This window comes from Theropithecus gelada, chromosome 12, assembly GCF_003255815.1.
Source record: "Theropithecus gelada isolate Dixy chromosome 12, Tgel_1.0, whole genome shotgun sequence".
Lineage (NCBI taxonomy): Eukaryota > Metazoa > Chordata > Mammalia > Primates > Cercopithecidae > Theropithecus > Theropithecus gelada.
Genome location: NC_037680.1, coordinates 33343332 through 33363907, shown reverse-complemented (window position 1 = coordinate 33363907; position 20576 = coordinate 33343332). Strand labels below are relative to the sequence as shown.

Below are 20576 nucleotides of genomic sequence, written 5' to 3'. Positions count from 1 at the left end.
TTATCTGATTTCATAGATTAGTTTGAATTTACTAAAATTTTATACAAATGAAGTCATACAGTATATAATCTTTTTGCCTGGCTTGTTTCATTCAGCATAATTATTACAAAATTCATCAAAGTTGTAGGGTGCATTAATAGTTTGCACACATTCTTTGTACGGACAAAGCATAGTTTATTCATTGACCTGTTGATGGACATTTGGATTGTTTCTGGCTTTTGTGTTACAAATAAAGCTGTTATGAATATTAGCATACAACTCTTCGTATGAATATGCATTTTCCTTTCCACCGAGTAAATACTCAAGAGTGTTTAAAAAGTACTAAAACTATTTTTTGGAGTTTAGTGTAGCATTTGTACATTCTCACCAGCATTGCAGGTGCAGTTCTTCCATATCATCACCAACATGGTCCATCTTCTTAATCTTTCTTTTTTTAATAAATGTGTAGTGTAATCTCATCGTTGTTTAAATTTCATTTCCCCACTAACTGCTGAGGATTTACTCATTTGGTTATTGGCCATTTGTAGACCTTTCTTAGTGAAGTGTCTATTCTAGTTATTTTGGCCATTTTTTATTGAGTTGAGTGTTTTCTTATTACTGAGTTTTGAGAGTTTTTTTTTTTCTAGATAAAAATCCATTATCAGATACATAATTTGCTAACTTCTTTTTTTCTGTCAGTGCTTTGACTTCTCATTCTCTTAATAGTGTCTTTGAAAAGCACAAGTTGTTTCTTTTTTTTTTTTTTTTTTTTTTTTTGAGATGAAGTCTCACTCTGTTGCCCAGGCTGGAGTGCAGTGGCTCTATCTCGGCTCACTGCAACCTCCCCGTCCCGGGTTCAAGTGATTCTCCTGCCTTAGCCTCCTGAGTAGCTGGGATTACAGGCACCCGTGACCACACCTGACTAATTTTTGTATTTTTAGTAGAGATGGGCTGCACCATGTGGGCCAGGCTAGTCTCAAACTTCTGACCTTAAGTGATCTGACCACCTTGGCCTTCCAAAGTGCTGGGATTACAGGCATGAGCCACCATGCCCGGCCTGAAAAGCACAAGTTTTTAAATTTTGATGATATCTAATTTACCAATCCATTCTCTTATGACTCATACTTTTGGTGTCATATCTAATAAATATTTGTCTAATCAATGGTCACACAAATTCTTCTATGTTTTCTTTCATAATTTTATGTTTTTAAATTTTGAATTAATATTTTCATGGTATAACTTATGGATTGGAGTGGTTTTCCCCCCCACATATTCAGTTGTTCTAATAATATTTGTTGAAACTACTATTCTTTCTCTACTAAACAGCCTTTGCATATTTGTTAGAAATCAGTGGTCCATATATGTGTAAGTTTATTTCCAGATTTTCAGTTTTGTTGCTTTGTCTGTCTTCATGTCAATAACACACAGTCTTGATTATTACAGCTTTATAATAAATTCTAAATCCTATTTGGTTAATTCTTTTTCTTTATTAATGCATGTTTAGCTATTATACATCCCTTGTATATCTATATGGATAGAATCAACTTGTCAATTTCTACCTAACAAAATAAGTTTTATTTACTATTGCATATCATTATAGATTCAATGCAACAGTAAGTAAATACAATACACTTGATATTGCAGTGAATCTATATTGATCTGAGGGAGAATTGTCATCTTAATATCATATTGAGCCTACTAACTATTAATAAATAATAGTATTTATCCTCATTCATTTAGGTCTTCTTTAATTTCTCTCAGTAATATACAGTAGTTTTTCGCGTCGATGTCTTGCACGTCTTTTGTCAGATTTATAACTTTTCCATATTTTTTACATTATTTTAGATGCTAATATCAGTTTTCTGCTGTTTGTCGCTAGTGTAAAGAAATAAAGTTGACTTTCATACATTGTTCTTATATTCTACAACCTTGATAAGAAGACTGACTTATTTGTTTTAGCAGTATTTGTGTAGATTCCATTGGATTTTGTAGATAATCTTGTCTTCTGGAATTACAGTCTTAATTTTTCCTCCCTAATATGGATGACTTAATTTATTCTTCTGACCTTATTGCTGTGCCTAAAACCTCCAGTATAATGTTAAGTAGATGTAGTAAGATCCAAAATGTTTATTTATTCCTGATCTTAGAGGGAAAACATTCAATGTTTCAGCATTAAGTATGTGCAGGTTTCTTTGTTCAAGCCCTTTGTCGGGGCTTTTTTCCTTTTTTCTTCATAAATTCAGGAGTAGACTGAGTTTGTTACATACTTTTCTTGACTCTATTCAGATGACCAATCAATTTTATTTTTAGTTTCTTGATATGGTGAATTACCTTGATGGATTTTTGAATGCTAAACCAACCTTGCATTTCTGCAATGAACTCTACTTAATCAGATATATTATTTATTTGACATATGGAGAAACTTGATTTGCTAATTTTATTTAGAATTTCTGCATCTCTATTTACCAGGAATATTAATTTTTAGTTTTCTATTCTTGTAACGACTTTATCAAATTTTGGTATCTGTGTAAATAATGCTGACCTCATATTTTGTGGAAGCATTTTTGTTTGTCTGTTTGTTTGCTTTGAGATAGAGTTTTGCTCTTCTTGCCTAGGCTGGAGTGCAATGGTGCACTCTTGGCTCACTGTAACCTCTTCCTCTTGGGTTCAAGCAATTCTGCTGTCTCAGCCTCCCAAGTAGCTGGCATTACAGGCGTCCGCCACCACACCCAGTTGATTTTTGTATTTTTAGTAGAGACAGGGTTTCACCATGTTGGCTAAGCTATTCTCAAACTCCTGACCTCAGGTGATCTGCCCTCCTCGGTCTCACAAAGTTTTGGGATTACAGGCATGAGCCACTGAGCTTGGCCTGACCTCTTCTTATTTCTACCCAAAACATTTGGTAGAATTCACCAGTTATCTGGCCATGGAGTTTCCTTTGTAAAAAGTATTTTTAAAGTATTAAAAATTATAAATTTTTAGAATAAATTTCATTTATTTACTAGATACAGGGCTATTTGGTTTATTTTTTTCTTTCTTTGAGCTTTGATAATTTCTATCTTTTAATGAAGTTGTCCATTTTATCTAAGTTGTCAAGTTTATTGGCATAATGAGAGTGATAACGTTCCATTCCAATCCTTTTAGTCATCTGTAGAATCCATGGTGGTCATGTCACCTCTCTGATTCCCAACATTGATAATTTGTGCTATCTCTCTATTTTTCCCAAATTTGGCTAAAATATCATCTATTTTATTGATCTCAAGGGAACAAATTTTGGCTTCATTGCTTTTCCATATATGTATATATATCATATATGTATCATATATATGGAATATCATATATATTCCTTTTATATTTCATTTATTTCTGCTGTTATCTGTATTATTTCCTTTTTCTTAGATATTTTGGCATTAAAACTCTTCTTTTTTTAGTTTCTGAAGGTGGAAGCTAAGGTCATTGATTTTATATCTTTCTTTTTTTATTTAGTTTTTGTCTTTTGTAATATAGATGTTTAGTGCTATAAATAATTCCTAAGTTTGCTTTAGTGTCACTACACATTTTGATATGCTATGTTTTCATTTTCATTACATTCCAAATAGTGGTAGTTTTACTTGTTCTTTAATCCACGGGTTTTGTTTGTTTGTTTGTTTTTGACAGAGTCTCGCTCTGTTGTCCAGGCTGCAGTGCAATGTTGTGGTCTCAGCTCACTGCAACCTCCACCTCCCAGGTTCAAATGACTCTTCTGCCTCAGCCTCCGGAGTAGCTGGCATTACAGGTGTTCACCACCATGCCCGGCTAATTTTTTTTTTTTTTTTTTTGGATTTTTAGTAAAGACAGGGTTTCCCCATGTTGACCAGGCTGGTCTCAAACTCCTAACCTCAGGTGATCCACCTGCTCAACCTCTCAAAGTGCTGAGATTACAGGCATGAGCCACCATGTCCAGCCTATCCACGGATTTTTAAGAAGTATGTTATGTAGTTTCTCAATATTTATTCTATCCTTTACCTCATGAATCAATCTGTCTTGAGGATACAGGTACAATTGACTGTCCTGAGTCATCACTGGGCAATGAGACCTCTAATCCTTTCTGAAGGTTCTTTCCTCAGACTTGGATTGTTTCCTCACACATGTGTGACGACACAGCTGAATACTCCCACAGGAACCTCTGTACATCTCTTGAATGCTCTGCCCAGAATTCCATTACTCTGTTCACCAAATTCCAGCAGGCTTGGTCTCCCCAGACACTCAGCTTCATCTCCTCAAGTCATGGAGTCTGTTAGGATCTAGCCATTTTATCACTAAGGCCTAGAAACTTTCACAAGGCAGTAAGCTGAGGCAATTGTGGGGCTTTCCTTGTTTGTTTCTCATCTCTCAGGGTGACCTGCTGTTCAATGTCTTGAAAGTGTTATTTCATGTATTTTTGTCCATTTTTTAATTTATTCGGTGAATGATGGAGAGAATGGTAACTCTAGTACTTGTTACTCCAAGTCTAGATGATACATACTTTTAAAAATTAACTCAACAACTGTTTCATTCCAACTGATTTATGAGTGTAGAAAAATGTTTTCCACCCTAGATTATTAGATGCCAGTAATTAACTCCAAGGATGTTGTGGAAGCATATAAAAATACAAAAAAGTATTTTGTGTGTGTGTTCTTTTCTTTTTTAAAATTTAATATATTTTTTTGAGCAGGGGAGCCTTAGAAGTACATCTCAGCTAGCACTTAGTATAATTATACTTTTATGCATATTGCATTTCTGGGTTTAAATGACTTTCTATGTACATTCTCTCTTGTGATTAACCATGATCAAAGCCGAATTATTAAAGGTAAGATTGTTTTTAGGTGATTCCCAGGAATGTTATGACTTGCCCTGAGTTGCACAGCTTATAAAAATCACCACAACAGCTGCCATTTATGACACACTTTATGTGTTGAGTGGAGTACTCAGCACTATATACATAGTCTCATTTAATCTTTCCCTAAAAATATGAGGAAAGTGCTGTAATCTCTCCTGTTTTAGAGATGGACACACTAAAGCTTAGAAGATGTGCTATCTTACCTAAGCTTACACAGATGGTAAGTGCCAGAGCTGGGTGTTGAATGCAGGCTATCTGAATCCTAGTCCATACTTGTAACCATTCATGGCAGTGAGGCAGATTTCTGTTTCCTTTGCTGTCATCAAGCTCTTTTATTTATTTTTTCCCATGCTCTCAGTTGATTGGACAGTAGCAGTTTTCTTCATTTTAGAATGAGCAAAATGATCTGTACTCTTGGGAATGCTGCCCCCATGATATTGTTTATAAAAGACAAGGACTTTTGGTGTCCTTGTTGGTTGATACCTATCCTGAAACAGGCTTATTAAATAAATACAGAGGATACTTTTTGATGGTAATTAATAGTTTTCTTGGTTCATTTTCTCACTATTTTATTTCAGTATCAATTTCTCAGTTCCTGTCTAAAATTTCAACCCCTATGTATCCTCCAAAATCTAACATTTCATATAATCTTACCTTCCTTACATATTTTTCTTTAACACTTATAATTGATATTTTAATAAATTTTACTTATTTTGTTTATTGTCCATCTCTTTCTCTAAAATATAAGTTCCATAAGAGCACAAAGTTTTGTCTGTTCTGTTCATTACTGTATCCCCAGCACATACATAACACTGTCTAAACATAATTAATTAACACTTATGTTTAGACAGTGCTGTTAGAATTTATGTTATTGCAGTGATTGTTGTGTAATGCAGTAAGAAGAAATATTTGAAACAGCTTTCAGAAGCATTAAGATCTACCTGCTGTCCTCTGATACATATACCTGATATTCTCACTGCTACTGAATGTGTATCATCTTCCATTAGAGGCTATAGCCTATAAGAGGAAGATAAAATTATAGATGAGAGAACCATCTCAGAATTGTGGAGGAAGCTTGTATTTGCATGTTAGCTTCTTTCTTTCTCTTAATAATACCATCAGCTGTTAAGTTTGTTATGTTATGGAGAGATGAACCTTAATGAGGAGGTAAGAGTATGGTATTTAACAGCACAGTCCTTGGTGTCAGAATGCTGTGGGTCAACCCTTAGCTATTCCACTTACTACCCAGTATAAATGCTAATAGTCACTATTATTATATGCCAAGGGTCTTTCTCCTAAGGTTCCAAGAGATTTTTAAACCCTTTGAAACTGTATTTAAATCTGTCATCTTTAAAAGGTTGGAAACATCTTTCTTAGAAAATCTACAGCTCTCATAAAATTTTCAAATGTCTTTAAGTACAATGATCAAGTGATATGTTACAAATAAATATTTGCAATGTATTCCTTTGGTTTGGCTTTAAATCCCTTGGGTCAGTCAGAATCTTAATATTTTGCAAGCCCTAAATATTTCTATCTTTTTTACTTAGACTAGAACCTATGTAGACCACAGCTTCAAAACGACAATAACTTCACTATTATTGTAATCACCTTTTTACAGTTGAGTTTACGTTCACCCATACTCACATGACAGAGACAGAAAAAAACTCACACAAAAATTTATAAAGGAAATTATCACATTTTCTTGACAATAACACCTATGCATCTCTGTCACAGGAATGTAGTTCTTTGAGAGCAAAGAAGCATCATGCTTTATTCATCTTTGTAGCCTCAGCCCCTGGAAACGTATAACTTGCTCAATGTATATTTGTTGTGTAATGATTGAGCTGGATATTAGATTCAAACACTCTGATTATAAAAGCTCAACATATCCTCATTTCATCAAGTCATGAAATTAGTCTAAAGAGAGATGAGGGGTCTCAATCTTTGGCTAATGCGCTGTTCCTTATTCAATGTCTTCCTCAGCTACAGCACAAACTATTAAGCAAACATATTCATGTCACAGAGAAGAAAGTGAAACATAAATTAAGAGTCTAATAAAAAGCAAAATACATATTTTGTTTCTATTAAAGTCATATGGAAACTAAAAATACATTTTAAAACACTTGATATTGTTTTAAAAGTCATTGATACGTATTTTATTTCTTAATAATCCCAAAAATCAATTACAGAAACCCTCCTGTGTCATTTTTGAGGGATTTGATTATTCTTATGGCCCCTAGCTGCATTCCTTCTGTACGCCTAGTATCTGCCTCACCTATCATATCCTCAAGTCTTCCTTTTTATACATTTATACCTCGGTTACATTTCCTGATCAGGTCCTCCTCGTTTATCATATTATTCCACTAAATTCTTTCTGAATTCTACTCTCAATCAGTTAGATAAAGAGCCTCCCTCCAATCTGGGACATATGTGGTAAAAGTAAAAGGAGTCCATTGGCAGAAAATCAAGCTTAACAGGTAGGGAGGAAAGAGGTGAATTCGAATTTTAGGAAGACGACAAGAGAAAAAAGTAGCAAGAGGATCCTACATAGTAGCAATATTTCTGTGTTGATTTTATTTCTTACATAACCCAGCATAGCACCCAAAGAATATCGGTTAATGAATGAGTAAATTCTCTCATTATTACATCTAAGAATAGAAGCAAAATGTTTTTAAACTTTTGAATATACTGATTTTCTTTTCTTTTCTTTTTCTGTCACCTCTTACTTCTTTCACTGTGAGAACTATACCAGGTAATAATTTTGGGTTCTCAAATGTCCTCAAAATTTCCGCAAAGATTTACTGTCCATGGACCTGAAGGCAAGAAGATATTCCTGAGTGTGGTGCTGAGTTTGGTTTGGCAAGTTTCAGGAGAATATAAGCATATAGGCAAATGCAAAAATAACAAAATTCCATTAACTAAGGTTTGTTTCAGACATCTGGCTAAAAGGAAAGTTTACAGGCAAAATAGTAATATAACTCGGCCATCTTACTGATTTTAAAATAATTTATCCAAGATCCACTGAATTCTACAGTACAGAAATTCAAGGTAACTCATTCTCAAATTTTAACATTTTCTTACACAACATCACACATATTTATATTATGATAATGAAAAACAAACTTTGCTTTTGAAATGAGAAATTAAAAGGTATAATTTTTAAACTTCATAGATAAATATATCTAAACTCTTATAATTTTATTGTACAAATACTTTGGGCAAAATGATGGAATGTTTCATATATTTTACACTGAAGCTGGGTGTGGTGGCTCACGCCTGTAATCCCAACACTTTGAGAGCCAGAGGGGGGTGGATTGCTTGAGCCCAGGAATTTGAGAAGACCACACTGGGCAACATGGCAAAACCCTGTCTCTACAAAAAGTAGAAAAAAAAAAAAAAAAAAGAAAAGAAAGAAAGAAAAAACTAGCCAGGAGTAGTGTTGTGCACCTGTAGTCCCAGCCAGGGTGGCTGAGGTAGGGGGATCACCTGAGCCCTGGAGGTCTAGGCTGCAGTGAGTCCTGATTGCACCACTGTACCACTCCTGCCTGGGTGATGGAGACTCTGTCTCATAAAACAACAACAACAACAACAACAACAAAAAACACACACAAATAGTTTACACTGAATTTTAGGTAGGAAAAAAAGCAGTGATTTGAAAAAACAAAACCACTATGTTAGTGCTTATCAATTTCTTAGCATGAAAGCAAACTTATGTCTTCATTTTTTATTTTTTGAATATAAAAAATTATTTAAATATTATTTAAATTATTATTAAACATTTCCTAATAACAATTTGTAAGGACTTACTCCTCAATTTTTATTTACTTGGAAGGCCATTTATTAAATGAATTTGCTTTATTCAAACTGATTTATCCAACAATAATGTTAGTGAAAATGGTCATACTACTTGCAGAATTATTCAAATTCCTTTGACCACAGTTCATTCTTAAAGTTTTCTGAAAACAATCTCAGGCAGTAGTTGCAAATTCAGATTACATAAATACTTCCAAGTTTCAGTTCAAAAACACAAAGTGATTTTATAGAGTAACACTTTATTAAAAAATAAAACCCTTCTTTATTTCAGCAATTGAAAGTCCTAATGTATTTTTGCTGTGAATAAAAACATTATTTTTGAAAACAAAAATTACCTATAATTTTCCATTTAACAGTAAATATTGCATGCAATAGGACTCTGTCAAATCTTCTAAATATGTATTAAGATGACCAATTGATCAGTAATTTGTATCACTTAGCAAAAATGATTTGACAGTAAATTACTGGGTCTGGTATGTGCATCCTACAGCATAGTATGTTCAGCGTCAAAAAATAAAATAAAATGCAATTACCCTAAAAGACATTTCAAGATTCTCTCCACCCCAGATATCCATTCCTGCATCGTAAGTTCCTATCTCTTCAAAGTAGTTTCTGTCAATAGAAAATAGGCCACCAGCCATAGTAGGGGTCCTAGTTGAAAAAAAACAAAAAGAAAAGAATATCTTTTGAAAACAATGTGTGGAGTTTAATGAGACTGTAGCACATATTTTTGAGACATTCTAAATATTAAAAAATCTCAAACTAGAAACATAAAGTCAAGGTGTAAGAAGTTTTAAAATTAATAAATAGCATTTTTTTTCACATTTTCTGTAAAATTCAAATTAGTTTTTGTTTTTCTTACAGGTGATCAAATAGATACATGAAAGTGACACTGGCCATGGAAGACTGGGACTTCTATATTCCCTCTGAAAATCATAGTGAAGAGAAGTTTCTGCCCTTGGCACTGTCCTTGAAGTGGTTAGCTGGTCATGAAACTACCAGTTGTGAACTTAGGTCACACAATATATGTAAACTCTAGAAACCTGTGGACATGGTTTTACCATGAAGAGATCCATAGCCTATTTAAAAATGAAAAAAAAATAAATTCTATAAAATGTTTATAGAAAATAAGTATCTAGTGATAGTTACAAAGGTATTTTTTAACATAGGGCTTTACATCTAATTGTTTATTCTTCTCTTTACTAATTAAAATGATAGAATTAATCATGTAATTGTACGGATAAACATAAATCCCATAGGATTTATGGAATTTCTGTTATTCAGAGGTCTGAAAGGACACTTCGAAGGGATTCTACTAAAACTTTTTCCTAGGAATAAATGCCTTTTGGTTTCACGTTCTTAATTCTTCTATAAGAGCTCAGAAGTCAGATGTGAATTTTTTAAAGGATTAGTTAATTGTTAATTTAAAAGATGAATTAAAGACAATGGTTAATGAGTGAGCTACACAAATCTTTCTATATATAAGCAGTGTATATTAAAAGTTAAAAAGAAGATTGTAGTTGTTCACAAAATAGATCCATACTGGCAATGATGACTTTTGAATGTTAGTTGTAATATAGTGGTTTGCAATCTTCAAAGCACAATAGCAGGACCTGAGGCACCTCTAAAAAAAAGATGGATATGCTTAAGTACCACCCTCCACAGATTTAGATTTAATTGGCTGGGGGTGGGGGCTGATGGTGGTATTATGTAAAGTTTCTATGTAATTCTAATGCACTGCCAAGGGTGAGAAACTGCTATAGAAACTGAGATTTGGAATGCTCATCTAAGTAGTCTGTGAAGCTGTTAAAAACCAAATATTTTGCTTTTGTCAAAATTATATTCTCCTCTGCCAAAGGTTATGCTCATGTTTTAATTAAACAGAATTGTTCACTGAAAAATCACCAAATAATATTGTACTTGGACATCTACCATATTGCAGAGTTCTCTATTTCTCCCAGTGCTCTCGCTGTTTTATGCTCAGGTAATTAACTGTCCATCAGTTGGAGTAGCAGAGCCTTGCTTAGTCTCAGAGCTATTTTATTACTTTTCATCTTGCTGGGTTCCTATCATGAACAGTATCATTGACCTTCTGAGTTATAATGAGAAACACTAACAAAGCTAAGCAGATGGTAATTAGGAAGTAGCCATGACTCTCACCTGATGGGGGTTTTGGAACACTATGGCAATACATATATAAGATATTACAGTGCTGGAGAGTCTATTTGATAAAATTAGGAACCAAAATTGCTGCAATTATCCTATCATAATGCAACCAAATGCTTAATATTGTTAAGTGATGCATTTTTAATGATCAGTTCAGAGTGCCTATCTACTTATCTACTTACTGATAAAGTACTGGCACATTTTAATTTAAATAACACATATTGAATTTCATCTTACAGTTGGTCATCATCCTTATATATGATAAATGTGTAAGTGGCTAAAAATAAACTATGCTATTGAAAATGACTCAAATAATTTTTACTTATGCTTGCAAATAATAAAAATAATAAGATAAAATTACAATTCTTCAAGAAACTCCTGTATTTTCTGAAGACAGATACTCCTGGACAGATTTTTGGGTTTGCAATATCAGTTAGCTCTCTCAGATAGGAGATTGTGCCTTACGATGTTTAATACCTATAGCCATAGCCAATGTTATGCAACACGTTCTGTTCTAAGTTAACTGTCCTGTAATATGCTTAATAAAATATTTACATATGCCTATGTAAACTTTAAGTGTTCAGAGCATCTAGAAAATGAAAAATCTTGATTATGGTTAAATTAGCTGAAATTATTTGCTTTTCAAGGTTGTGTCTATACAACCAAACAACCAATTTAATCAATTGAACAAGAGGGGAATAGTCAGCTCAATGACTGTGAACACTACCTACCACACATAGTAAGTAGGAAAGATGAACTGAGTTAACAGAAGTAAAGCACTTAACACAGTTCCTAACACATAATCAACAGGGTAGGTAATTCATCTTTGTTGTTGTTATTGATGTTAATCATTTAAGGAAAATCCTTGCTGTCCTTCACTTGACTTGGGCTCCTCTCTCTATATATACCCTCACTTTAGGTTTCAAAACCATTTGGAACTACCTCATATCCAAGATGTTGACTGAAATCTGCCTCAGAGCATCATTTCTTACTCTTTAACTCCTCCTGTTTTCGTAAGAAGTCATTTTATCCTTCATCAGTGATTATGGTTCCTTAGTTAATCCCTAGTCTCACATTAATAACAACTTTCAGGAATTTCTTCTTCCCTTCTCCCAACCGATTTCCAAGGCTCTGCCATGTCAGCAAAACACTAGCTTAGGAATCTTGGTTCTCTGTGCTTGCTTTTCTGCAATTTCCAATTATCTCTCTTTTTTTTTTTCCTTAATTTTGGTGCTTGGGTGAATTTACCTTTCACTTCATTTACTTCTGCTATTAAGACACTGGAAGAGTAATAAGATGTGGTTAACTGGTTATAGGACAAGTCCACATTATTGATTCTCTGCTTAATTCACAAACTGCTAACAATCCTGCTATCTATGTTTATTTGTTTACCTGTCTTATTTTTAACTGAGTTTTTTTTTTTTTTTTGAGACAGGGTCTCACTCTGACTAGGCTAGAGTGAGTGGTGCAGCCTCGACTTCCCAGGCTCAGGTGATTCTCCAACCTCAGCCTCCAGAGTAGCTGGGACTACAGGCATGCACCACCACACTGAGCTATCTTTTTGTATTTTTTGTAGAGACCGGGTTTTGCCATGTTGCTCAGGCTGTTCTTGAACTCTTGGGCTCAAATGACCTGCCCATCTTGGCCTCTCAAAGTGCTGGGATTACAGGTGTTAGTCACCACACTTGGCCTGAGTCTTTTCCAAAAGCTTTGGACTCTTCTCAACAACCTGGGGATGAAGGAAATGCAGGAAATCTAAACTCTTTCAATCATGAAATCTAAACTCCTTCAATCTCTAGCTCAATGTGTTTAAAAATGTGTCTTCCTCATGGCCTCCTCTCTCCTCTTGTCTCATGGAAAAGAATACCTCTTTTCCTCTCCTTGTCGGCTAGCATTCATGCTTGTGGCCTCAACAGACTCTCTCCTGACTACTCTTTCAGGCCCTTGCTCATTGACTATTAACATTTATGTTTTATGCCTTTGATTTCTAGATTGGTCCCTTGAGCTTACAAGCCTGCTGAATTAAGTTCTATCCTAAACCAAAAAACATTTTCATTCCATCTTACTACTCTTTTAAACTAGGGACATATATTTTCTATTCCCTTCACTGGTAACCTTCTTGAAAGGATAATTTCTACATACTCCCTTAACAACTTTTGACCTTCTAACTAGAAGCTAGATCTTGCTCCCACCTCTACATTAACTTCTTTCTGAAAGGTCCCCATTGATTCTGAACTCCAATAACCTGTCTTTAACTTTTTCCTCTGAAAGTATATAGTACAATTCATCAGCCTTCCTGCTTGAAATTATTTTCATTTCTAGTTCCCATTGCATTGTCCTGTAGAGGTTTCCCTTCTACTATTTTGACTGTTAATTTTGTGATTCTTATTGATACCCCCTTCCTCTCCTTTTTCCTTCCTATCAGACTTTGGACAAGCTCTTAATTTCATATCTATCAGGTGGGTCCAATATACCATCATAATATTATTTTGTGGATATATGCATTTAATAATTTCTTCTCTCATCTGAAATGTAGTCCTCCCAAGGGTCTCTCAGAGGCACTTTTCTCTTTCTGTGCTCTTTGTCTGGGTAAGATAAGATCATCCATCACATACCTTTCACTGTCACCTCTGTGGTTCACTCTTAATCTGTGTTTTCATACTTGTTTCCTCTGCATAAGTTGTGCTTTTGCAGTTACTCACTAGATGATTCCTTCAAAAAACTCCATTGACTCTGTTCAGTGTATATATCATAGACCTGAAAATTTGTTACTCATCTGCTTCTCTTTTAATGTCTTATATTTCTTTCCAGTCTCTTAGTATAAAATGAAAAATCACATTTTTTTGTGCCTAATTCAATTATTTCCAAAAGACTTCTTTTTCTTCTGAAGTATTTTTGACTCATCTCTGTTATCATAGTGACTACTTTTATCTTCTATGTTTGCTAATAATGGGGTCCTCTTAGATGCTAAGATGCTTAGATGCTGAGAGGATCTGGATGCCTCTAGATTCTTCTGCTTCTGAAATTTGTCCTAAAAATCATAGCCAGAATAATTTCTCTAAATCAATGCTCCTCTAAAAATGTTAACCAGATGTTCAAAAATCTATGTTAAGGAAATAAATTCTAGCTTCTTATCCTGGCATCATTAATCTAGCACTACCCAATGAGCTCCTCCCAACCCCTTTTAACTATTTGCCTGCATGTAAACTGTTTAGCTGTTACTGGTAAATGCTTTACGTTTTTGTACCTCAGTATATTTGTTCACATCCATTGGTTACCTGGATTTTTCTTTGAAAACTCCCCTTGTACGTTCAAACTTGATTATTCTTAGGCTAATACAAATGCTATACACTCTAGGCATCCTACCTTCAACAACACTGCCCCTGCCCCCTGCTCCCTCAATCAAGACATATTCTTCTCCTTCCACCTTCTTCTATAAGCCCTTATCACTGTCTATCTCAAGGAACCGGCCAATTCCTATTGTATATAGTATTATATTTATTTCTATGCACATTTCACCACTTCTATAAGCATATCCAATACATTGGTTTAATAGTATTAGACTATTTAATAGATTCCAGGCATGGTGGCTCACACCTGGAATCCCAGCACTTTGGGAGGCCAAGGCAGGTGGATTATGAGGTCAGGAGATCAAGACCATCCTTGCTAACACGGTGAAACTCCATCTCTACTAAAAAATACAAAAAAAAAAAAAAAAAAAAAATTAGCCGGGCCTGGTGGCTGATGACTGTAGTCCCGGCTACTCCGGAGGCTGAGGCAGGAGAATAGCTTGAACCCGGGAGGCAGAGCTTGCAGTGAGCCGAGATTGTGCCACTGCACTCCAGCCTGGGTGACAGAGGGGGACTCTGTCTCAAAAAAAAAAAAAAAATAATAATAATAATAATAATAAATAACATAATAATAATAGTATTAGACTATTGATGGATATTTACTGAATAAACAAACAAATGAGTAATGTATCCCTATAGCCACAGAACAATCTATTTGAAAGTTAAAATTATCTGCAATTTTATTTCTGAAATTCCAAAAATGTTCTTTGCTCGCACCTGCTAAATTGATGAGTAACAAAGATGACTTCACTAATTCCAAGATTTTCAAAGGCTCTATCATTTAATAGGAGTTTTAGGGGTTGAATTTGATAGTATTTTATTTATTTATGTATTTAGTTATACTTTGAGACTGGGTCTCACTATTATTGCCCAGAATAATCCTGAACTCTTGACCTCCAGCAATCTTCCTGTCTCAGATAGGATGACAGATACGTGCCACAGTGCCCAGTTTCTGATAGTATTTTAGAATTTAAGATATGAAGATTTGTAACTATGTAAAATAGTAAAGGTCTCAAAAAAATATGCATTTGATATGGAAAAATGCTGGGGTTTTTCACCAGAAGTTGGCAAATCAATAGAAATTGTGACAGAATACATTTAATTATTTAGTAATGCTAAAATGTAATGTCTGTATTTTCACCAAGAAGACAATATATCCTGTATTTCACGCTAGGATAATCACCCCGGGAAGGAGACCCCAAGAGGCAGCCAAATTTAGTTGTTAGAAGTCTGGACTTCATAGCTAGATATATGTAACACTCTTGAAACAATACCAGCACAAAGCTTATAGTATACATTTTAGATATTATCTATAAAAACAGGGGAAACATCTCTGTTTACCAAGATTATAAATTGCTTCATTTTTATTGTTTTCTGGGTCCAAATAATTTTCAGATATGTAATATTTCAGAGCTCTAAAATCCCTACAGTTTCGGTCAAAAAATTTAGTTGCAATGTGTTTAAGTGACTTGTTCAAGGACCCCTAACTAATTGGTAGCATGGATAAAAAAGTCATCTTTCTTTTTCTTTCTTTCCTATCTATCTGTCTGTCTATCTATCTATCTATCTATCTATCTATCTATCTATCTATCTATCAATCATCTTTCCATTTGTCCATATACCTTATACAGCAAAAGATTTGGGGTAACTAGAAATACATTTTTCCTGGCTGGGCACGGTTGTTCACGCCTGTAATCCCAGCACTTTGAGAGGCCGAGGCGGGCGGATCACGAGGTCAGGAGATCAAGGCCATCCTGGCTAACATGGTGAAACCCCATCTCTACTAAAAATACAAAAAATTAATCTGGCATGGTGGCGGGCGCCTGTAGTCCCAGCTACTCTGGAGGCTGAGGCAGGAGAATGGTGGGAACCCGGGAGGCGGAGTTTGCAGTGAGCCAAGGTCGCGCCACTGCACTCCATCCTGGGCGACAGAGCGAGACTCCGTCTCAAAACAACAACAACAACAATAATAATAATAACAACATAAAATAATACATTTTTCTTGATTTCAGGCTCCATGTTTATGTACCATGTTTTCCCGTGAATTTTTGGACTGCCCTTCAGAAACAATTTCTCTTAAAGTTTTGAAACATCATTCCTTCTATTTTTTTCTTTTGATACATCAGGATTCTGTTTAATCTTACTTGCAAATAATCAAGGGCCTTGGAGAAAAACTCCTAAGAATGTTTGAGAGACTACAGATGAGTTCTAGGCTATTATTTATATGTTCAAATAACACAATATCTACACTGTTAGTATTTAGATTTGTGTTAATTACATTTTCCATAGATTATAAAATTAATAAAGATAAGTAATAAAAATGAGGGTTTTTTTTTTTTTTTTTTTTTTTTTACATTTACAAATACGGGCATGAATAGCTGAAATCTTCACATACATCTGATTTTTTTTTTAACTATAAAATCGAATGGCTTTATTGGGTTAACCATTTTGCAGGTTTAGGAACCCAAAGGAAATGAAATGCTAAGAGTTTCTCTCCTTTCTTGCATATTCTATGCAGTATAACCAAAATAGAAAGCAGAGGAAAGAGAAAGGAAGCAGAGGCACAAATGCTCTTCTATCAGAGTGATGAATAATTAAATGCTGAATGTAATTAAAGTTTTTACAACTAAAAATGGGAAGTTTGGTGGATACCACACACTATTACAATCATCTGAACCTATGTTTGGGTATGAAGATGTGGTTTTCTGTAGAGAAGAAACTATTACTTTAAGAGTTTATGCTGGCTTAGGCTCTGGACATGGAAGCTTACTAAAATCCTGCAGAAACAATTTGTGTTTCTGCAGGATTTTAGTGGAACACAAAATGGAACACAAATAATTTGTGTTATTTTTAAGGAATAAGAAAAATACAATGTTTTGCTTAGTATGGGCAAATGATTTGTTTTGCTGCCAAAGAACCCACTTACCAACAAGCATGGGAATCAAATACTTTAACCTGTGCCTGCTTTAATCTATATTTCCAATAAAGGAGTAGTTATTTTTTTCCCCTAAGTCCTTTTTAATAATTCCTAGGACCTGATAAAACCCTAAGCTTCCACAAGGATGTAGAGTAATTGGTGCAAATTTTAATCTTTCATTTTACTTTCATTTCATGCTTACGAGGGATCAAAATAAACAATGGGGCCAGCTGGGATCAGATGTCGTTGGTTAACGTGATAAAATTATTCAGTATATAAATGTAATATTTAACTTACCACTCTATTACCCTAGTTTTCTTATCCCAACATGTTGCTAAGAAAGTCTTGCAAATTATCCCCTAAGCTATTAGAAAGTAATACAATACAAAAGTACTCTTCTTTTTCATAGAATATAGATTCAAATATTTTTATTTGAGGAGAGAATTTTTTACTTCTCTCAATCAACATACATTAGATTTTAACAGGGATAAGCAAGAGCATTACTAGTTGAGCATTCCAAAGTTAGTTCTTTCTTTCAGTCTTTGTTCTGCTCACAATGTTGACCTTTCCCTGTGCTGTTGTTTTCATATCTTTCATTTTATAGAAGTGTTTTAAAGGCTTTCGTGGTATCTATTTCTGTTTCTTTCCTCCAATTCGAACATATATTATGATTGGATTGAGAAAAGTGTAATACAATCTGATAAAAATTAAGAAGTAAATTGTTACTATTAAACATAAGAAACTTCGTCTTATATTTGTATAAGATTTTGAAGAGTAACATTTGTGTTTTTAATTTATTATACTTACTAGTGAAATTATAAATTGATTCAGTGATAATATTTTTGGGAAGGAATTAAATTGGCAGAAGGCATCAGGAATATTAAAATAAATTTCATGTTCAAATGCATAATTCTAAAGCAATCACTTTGTATGCAAAAACTAGGTGAAGAAGAAACAATTGATAAAAAAATTAAAGTGCAAACAAACTCTTGATGAACTTTAGTCAACAAAAAAAAAATAGGGAAACATCTTCAGTAATTGAGACATTAGCAGCCATTAAAACCTATGGGGGGAAAATTAATGGCATAGAAAAATATTGATGATATATCAACTTTTACATTGTAGAAAAATTGAATAGGAAAGCCTTCGAAGAAAATACAACCAAATTCAAAAAGAGGTGGCTCATTGGTGTTCTGCTTCTTTATCCTTTTAGGTACTTGTCACATTTATTTTGCAATATCTATATGTTACATTATCAGATATAAATTTAAAATCTAATTCATATCAAGGACATTGCTCATTTCAATATTTTATAGCACTTCATGAGTTAAGCAAAGTAGGGAGAATAATTTTCCATTTTATAGTTGTGAAGACTAGGTAATTTCTTAATTGGAGGAGCTTGAAATAAAACCAGATCCTCGAAGGCTAGTTTCGATGCTTCTTCTATGATCTCACTAGAATGATAGAGGAGATAATATATGTGAACATTCCATGAGTTTTTCACAATTATAATCAGAGATACTAATGATGTTACTTGATTTATTTGATCTTCATAAACTCCTAATTCTAATTGAGTGAAAAATAAATGCATGAAATAAAGTGTATGCTAATAAAAAGGAATATAAGATTAGGTATAATAGGTCTGAAATAAAAATCAATAATATTTACATTTGATTTATTACTATATCAGAATTAAAAGAACATCTAAAACTCTTTTGTTTTACTTTAGAAGTATACTCAATATGGCACTTGAAGTAAAAATGAAGGCAGTCATATTAAAAATATTAATATGATTAAATGTAAAAAAGTCCATAAGGTAAGATGTGAAGGGTAAAAAAAGTTAAATTCACTTGGAAATTACCAATAGGTTTTTAATTTTAAAAATCTATTTTAATCAGTGTGAAATTAAAGTGGAAATGAATATCTTTATAATTATTTGAGGTTCACTTACAGGGCATAATTAAGAGACTAAAGCAATCAATTAAGACTTAAGCCAGGCTCATTTCTAGAGGTCCACACCACTTTAGTTGTAGACATAATTATTCCTGTACATCCACACTTGGACCATTTACACTAGACTCTTTCCCTCATCCAGCATACCTGTGGCCAGTGCCAGACAGTGAGCAACTTGACAGCATAGGTTGCCTTATCCATGTTTGTATGTGAGGAACTTAGCACAGTGCCTAACAGTTTGTATGCATGGAATACAAATAGAACAGTTTGTATGTTTGTTTTTGTATGGAATCAAACTTATTTCAATAGCCTAAACCAAATCACCTCCCATTTGCATGTGTTAGGAAAAAATGCATAACTCATCCCCAAATTAATTAAATGATCTAGAGTATTATTTGCATTATCAGGTAACTTTGCTACTAGTTGCCTATTCCATTAGGTAATGTATATGCATAGTTTTACAGGGGTGATATGCTTGATGAGTTTCAAACTCAGCCATTTCCCAGGCAATAGCCTCTAAGACCAGCGTCAAAACTTTAAAAGATTATAGCCAAATAAAGATAATTATATAAAGTGGATTTGTTGCAATAAATATATTTTCCCTCTTTCCTCAAGACACAGGTGCAGATAAATATTTCTTCAATTTCAAGAATGATAACAAATACCAAATGACCCTCAGCCTCAGAGTCAGGAACATAATTAGAAGAAATTGTGGAGACTGGGATAAGTTTTCATGCCATTTCCACATGGGCAGTTTCTACTAAACTCCACCTGATGGTGCCAGGTTAAGAATCCTGGTCCATTGTAGTAAGACCTTCTGACTTATTAGTAGATGGAAATACAGATTTTTATTTAAAATATCTCATTTTTAAAGTGTTGGTAATTTTTGAAAATGTAAAACACTATGTATGCCAAATAAAACACTTCTATAGAGAATATTTGGCACAAAAGCTCCTAGTTTATGACCTCCAGTTTAAAAGGTACTATTTGTTGCACACATAATTGAAATATTCTTGAAAAGTCATATAATTCGATTATTAAATGTCAAGGAAAGTTTACTGATTAAAGAAAACGATATATTCACAATTATGTATATTATTCCATAGTTATAATATGAACATTAACAAGTATTTCACAAACTCCATTTATTATGAAAATGAAAATACCAAAGCCCAGAAGTTGGCAATAGAAAAATAAGAATCACCATGTTAAGCTTTACTTTAGATGTAGTATAACTGATTTAGGTCACAAGTTCAACCTGGCTTTCAACATAAGCAGTTGCATGATTGTATTTCTAAATGATGACTAGCCAATTATGGTGACTACAAAGTTCTGTCATAACTGATATTTTAAATAAAGCATTCTACTAAGAAAACTAAAATTTCAGCTTCATTTTCATCACTTTAGCTATTCAGAATTCTGTTAATCAAGTAGGAAAAAAATTATCTTCAACATCTAGAATGATTTATCTGTTTGTATGACTGTGAGAAAAATGATCACAGCTTCAAGCAATAGATTACAAGTAGATGGAACGTTCACA

At 33.8% G+C, this 20576-nt stretch overlaps 1 protein-coding gene across 1 annotated transcript in view; it reads right to left on the bottom strand.

The window, feature by feature from the left end:
- GALNT13 (polypeptide N-acetylgalactosaminyltransferase 13) overlaps positions 1-20576 on the bottom strand; it is a 613112-nt gene that overhangs the window by 188014 nt on the left and 404522 nt on the right. The window contains exon 8 of the mRNA XM_025404576.1: positions 9184-9301. Within this exon, the coding sequence (XP_025260361.1) occupies positions 9184-9301 (118 nt within the window). The remainder of the gene's footprint in view (positions 1-9183; positions 9302-20576) is intronic.